Source organism: Toxorhynchites rutilus, chromosome 1, assembly GCF_029784135.1.
Source record: "Toxorhynchites rutilus septentrionalis strain SRP chromosome 1, ASM2978413v1, whole genome shotgun sequence".
NCBI lineage: Eukaryota > Metazoa > Arthropoda > Insecta > Diptera > Culicidae > Toxorhynchites > Toxorhynchites rutilus.
Window position 1 is genome coordinate 114,427,232 of NC_073744.1, and position 1,735 is coordinate 114,428,966.

Below are 1,735 nucleotides of genomic sequence, written 5' to 3' on the forward strand. Positions count from 1 at the left end.
GCGGAAAAACTGTGTGAAGAAGCCAAAAGCCATTACCTGAGGCCATTACTAACTGACTACGGATACTGTCAGTCGGTTAGTGTTACGTCTTGGCTAATGTATGAACGACAATTATATTTACGTAACAATAATAACTTTATTACTATTCTAATGTTTTAAAATAAATAACTTGGTCAGCACTCGAGCGTGGTTACTGAGGAATAGAGCACGAACATGGGGTCGCTCGTGACAGCTGTGGCCTAGCCGGCGGCAAGGCCAATGAATGGAAGGTGCAATAACTGTTGTATGATGGAAGTGTGCGTACTACCGTAAGCGCACCGTCGTTGGGTGGTACCCCAACACCTCCCCTTTTTTAGTAGATCTGGTACGGTTCATATCTAGCTGACGCCCGACGATGGCGCGTTGATCGGCGCTGAATCACATCCTCAGGATCAGGTTGTCGAACGGATCCACGAGCTCGCCGATGCGTAGCTGGTGGTTCAATGAGCTCGCGCATGAACTCTCGCTGGATTTCGTTAAGCTCTTCAGGTTCGGCTGGTGGTATCACTTCCTCTGGAGTAGCACTAGGATTCAATCCCCACGAACCTAGCAGGATATCAAGCGAAATGGACGGATCTGTTTCAGACATTGTTGGTACTTCACTTCCGTAGCGTTTTCGCAGTTGATTGCTGTGGCTGCGAATTAACCGTTGCTGTTGCGGGATCCACACGTTATATATAACCGTACCCACTCGCTCCACTATCACTCCAGGTACCCAGTTCCAATCGTTGCCTCGATGTACTTGGGCATACACCTGGTCCTGGACGCCGAAGCACTTCTCCTTGGCTCCGTGTTTCGTATTGAACTGCTGGTTCTGCTTGAGGCTGTTGTTTTTGTTGAACTTACTGGTTGGACGAAGTAATTCAAACGATGTCCTCAGTGGTCTTCCTAGCAATACTTCTGCGGGGGATTTGCCGCCAGGAGCACTACGACAGGGTGTAGATCTGTAGCACAGTAAGAACGTATTCAATGCTTCGTCTAAGGTTTCCCCTCCGGCCTGAATTTTTTTCATGGTTCTTTTGAAGGTGTCGACAAACCTTTCCACCTGTCCATTGCTTTGAGGGTGGAAAGGGGTTGTTTTAAGGTGCATGATACCATTCGATTCGCAGAACCGCTCGAAAACGTCACTCACAAGTTGCGATCCGTTGTCGGAAACTAGAACTTCCGGCATACCAAATCGACTGAAGATCTGGCGTAGAATAGCGATCGTTGCTGCCGATGTTATTGACTTTGTAGGGATAACTTCCGGCCATTTGGATAGTGAATCCACTAGCAGGAGATAATACGTTCCGTCAATCGGCCCCGCAAAATCCACGTGGACCCTCTGCCACGGTTTTTCGGGGATGGGCCATGACTCCAGCTTTGTTTTGGTGTCAGTCTTTGCGACAGAAGCACATTCTGAACATGATCGGACCAGGGCGGTAACGTGTTCATCGATGTTTGGCCAATATACGTAATTTCTCGCCAATGACCGCATACGTTCAACGCCTGGGTGCCCTTTATGAAGTTGCTGCAGTATTTTACGTTGAAACTTCTTCGGTATTACAATCCGCTCTCCGTACATCAGGACTTTTTGGGCTGCGTACAAAGATTCACGTCGTGCGAAAAATTGCTGAACTTCCGATCCTCCCGAGATGGTTTTCTTATCGTTAGGCCAACCGTTGATGACGTATTTCAGAACTTGCTGCAACGTCTC

General features: G+C 48.2%; 1 protein-coding gene across 1 annotated transcript; it reads right to left on the bottom strand.

Moving 5' to 3' along the window:
- Positions 1-352: 352 nt before the first annotated feature.
- LOC129761352 (uncharacterized protein K02A2.6-like) lies at positions 353-1,735 on the bottom strand. Its single transcript, XM_055759069.1, has one exon. The coding sequence runs from the start codon at positions 1,601-1,603 to the stop codon at positions 353-355; it is 1,251 nt and encodes a 416-aa protein (XP_055615044.1). The 5' UTR covers positions 1,604-1,735.

Bases quoted from the DNA above. Each gene is read 5' to 3' on its own strand.
- LOC129761352 (XM_055759069.1), bottom strand. From the start codon at position 1,603: ATGTACGGAGAGCGGATTGTAATACCGAAGAAGTTTCAACGTAAAATA.